Below are 2,842 nucleotides of genomic sequence, written 5' to 3'. Positions count from 1 at the left end.
AGTCCTACATCTTGCAGACAAGAGGAAGTCAACTGACATACTAGGTGGTATCCTCAGCATGGAAAACCTCAAAGTCTGCCCCTGCAGTGACACACTTCCACCAACAAGACCATAACTATTCCAGCAAAGCCACACCTCATAGTTTCCTAGTTGTGCAACATCCTATGAAATTATAGGGATCAATTACATTCACACTACCACAATTTCCAAAATCAGATGCTTTTCAGTATTTTGGTGTGAGGAAATAGGAAACACAGAATTGGGAATAATGCTCTATTGGTAGAAGTGCTTGGTGAATGTGAATCAGACCAAAGTTTAGATGCCCAACACTCACATAAAAAAAACGGTGTGGCCATGTGCCTGTAGCTCCACACCATATGGAGTAGAAACAGGAAAATTATATGATTTCATTCTTAACCAACTACACATTTCCACTTCCACTACCTTAATTACTGGGCAGTTGTATAATGTTTCATTTTAACAAAAATTTCCCTAGTGAAAAAAGTGGCCAAAAATAATATTGATATCAATTATGTACTACATAAATAATCTCAATAATTGTCATCATGTGCAATCATACCATAATTTTCTTCTTACAAAATACTCTACCCAGAGCCCCCTTCATGTCTCTGTTCCTCAGGCTGTAGATGAAGGGGTTCAGCATGGGAGTCACCACTGTGTACATCATAGCCATGACAGTGTCCTTCACAGTAGAATTATTAGCAGATGGGCATAAGTACAGACCAATGAGTGTTCCATAGAACAGTGACACCACAGACAGATGGGAACCACAGGTGGAGAAGGCTTTCCGGATGCCTCGAGCAGAAGGAACCTTGAGAATAGAGGAGACAATTCTTGCATAGGACACAATGATGAGCACAAATGGAATGACAAGAATAAGGCCTCCAGTGACAAATATCACCAACTCATTAACATGGGTATCAGAGCACGACAGCTTCAGCAGAGCAGACATGTCACAGAAAAAGTGGGGGATCACGTTGTCCTCACAGAATGACAATCTGGCCATGAGCAGGGTGTGCAGCATGGCATGGAATGTGGTCAGCACCCAGGAAAGCACCACCAGACTCACACAGAGCTTAGGACTCATGATGCTGGTGTAACGAAGGGGGAAGCAGATGGCCACATAGCGGTCATAGGCCATGGCCACAAGGAGGAAGCTCTCCAGGTCTCCAAACAGCAAGAAAAAGTACATTTGTGCCAGGCAGCCTGCATAGGGGATGGATGACACTTGGCTCTGCATGTTCTTCAGCAATTTGGGCATTGTGACAGAGGAAAAGCAGAGATCAGAGAAGGACAAGTTGCTGAGTAAAGAATACATAGGTGTATGGAGATGGGAGTCCAGTTGAATGAGGATGATGATGATAAGGTTCCCCAGGATGGTGGTGAGGTACATGGCCAGGAACAGGAAATAGAATAGGTACTGGTGTTCTGGGGGAATGGGCAGGCCCAAGAGAAGAAACCAGGAGATGACAGTTTGGTTCCCTTCTGTCATGCTGTGTCACCAGAATCTTAAAAAAAAAATTTTAAAAATCCCTTAAATACAAATAAGACTGAACACATTTCTATAATATGCAATCTGATAAGTGTTCTTCAATAATTGATTGCATCCTCAAAAACTGAAAGATATAGATAAATTCATTTCATTTGTTTGTGTGTTTTTGACACAGAGCCACTCTACTTAGCCTTGGCTGGCCTGGAACTCCCTGTGTAGACCAGATGGAACCGGAATTCCCAGAGATCTTCCCGCCTCTGACTTCTGAGTGCTGAAACTTAAGACATGCACTACCATGCCTAGATTAAATCTCTTCAATATAGACCCATGTCTAAGTCTACTTGTCAGATATTTTCACTGGTAATTAGATACAGTGAGACTGACTATTATTTCCTAGCTAAAACAGAGTCACAGGTGAGCCACTTTCATGCTAATTCAATGGCCATTTTTTCTGAATAGTTGCAGCTTTTTCTAACAATAGTCACTGTTTCCTGGGACTTTATACTAAGCACCCCTCCCTTATAATTCTATGGCTTTTTCCTTGCAAAACTTTGCCTATTTCCACAACATCAATTATTTATTTATTCATTTATTTATTGTTCACATGCCTTCTACAGTTTCCCCTCCCTCCTCTTCTTTAAGTACCTCCTCTGACCCCACTCCTCTAATCCAACACCTGTCCCCAATCCACTCCTCCTCTATTTCTGTTCAGGAAAGAGAAGGTCTCCCAGGGATATCAATAAAACATAACATATCAAATTGCCATAAGACAAAGCAGCTCCCCATGTATTAAGGCCAGACAAGATTATCCAGGATGAGTAGTGTCCCAAAAGCAAGTAAAAGAGTCAGAGATAACCCCTGCTGTTAGGAGTCCCACAAGAATACCAAGCTCCACAACTATAACATATACTCAGAATGCCTAGGCCACTCCCATGCAGGTTCACTGGTTTCAGGTTCAGTCTCTGTGAGCCCCTATGAGTCCAAGTAGATTCTCTGGGTTTTCATTGGTGTCCTTGACCCCTCTGGCTCCTACAATTTTTTCTTCCTCCTCTTCTGTAGGATTCCCTGAGCTCCACCTAATGTTTGGCTGTGGGTCTGAATCTGTTCCCATCAGAAGCCTCAGTGATGACAGTTGGGCTAGGCACCAGTCTGATCACAGCAGATGGCCAGTTCACACTATGTATCCTCTATTGCTAGGAGTCTTAGCTGTGGTCATCCCTGTAGATGACTGGGAGACTCCTTTTTACCGGGTTTTTACCTGACCCTGAAATGCACCCCCATTCCAGTAGTCCCTTTCAATACTCTCCTGCTCAGCCCTGCCACAACCTG

General features: G+C 43.1%; 1 protein-coding gene across 1 annotated transcript; it reads right to left on the bottom strand.

Moving 5' to 3' along the window:
* Positions 1-574: 574 nt before the first annotated feature.
* On the bottom strand, positions 575-1,513 carry LOC100770564 (olfactory receptor 1468). Its single transcript, XM_027426174.1, has one exon. It carries the CDS (start codon positions 1,511-1,513, stop codon positions 575-577), a length of 939 nt encoding a protein of 312 aa, XP_027281975.1.
* Between the last annotated feature and the right edge of the window lie 1,329 nt (positions 1,514-2,842).

The sequence above is a fragment of the Cricetulus griseus genome, chromosome 7 (assembly GCF_003668045.3).
Source record: "Cricetulus griseus strain 17A/GY chromosome 7, alternate assembly CriGri-PICRH-1.0, whole genome shotgun sequence".
In the NCBI taxonomy this organism is placed as follows: domain Eukaryota; kingdom Metazoa; phylum Chordata; class Mammalia; order Rodentia; family Cricetidae; genus Cricetulus; species Cricetulus griseus.
Note: the sequence above shows the minus strand (reverse complement) of the source record. Positions and strands in the feature narration are given on the sequence as shown.

Coding starts and splice junctions, on each gene's coding strand:
- LOC100770564 (XM_027426174.1), bottom strand. CDS start 1,513: ATGACAGAAGGGAACCAAACTGTCATCTCCTGGTTTCTTCTCTTGGGC.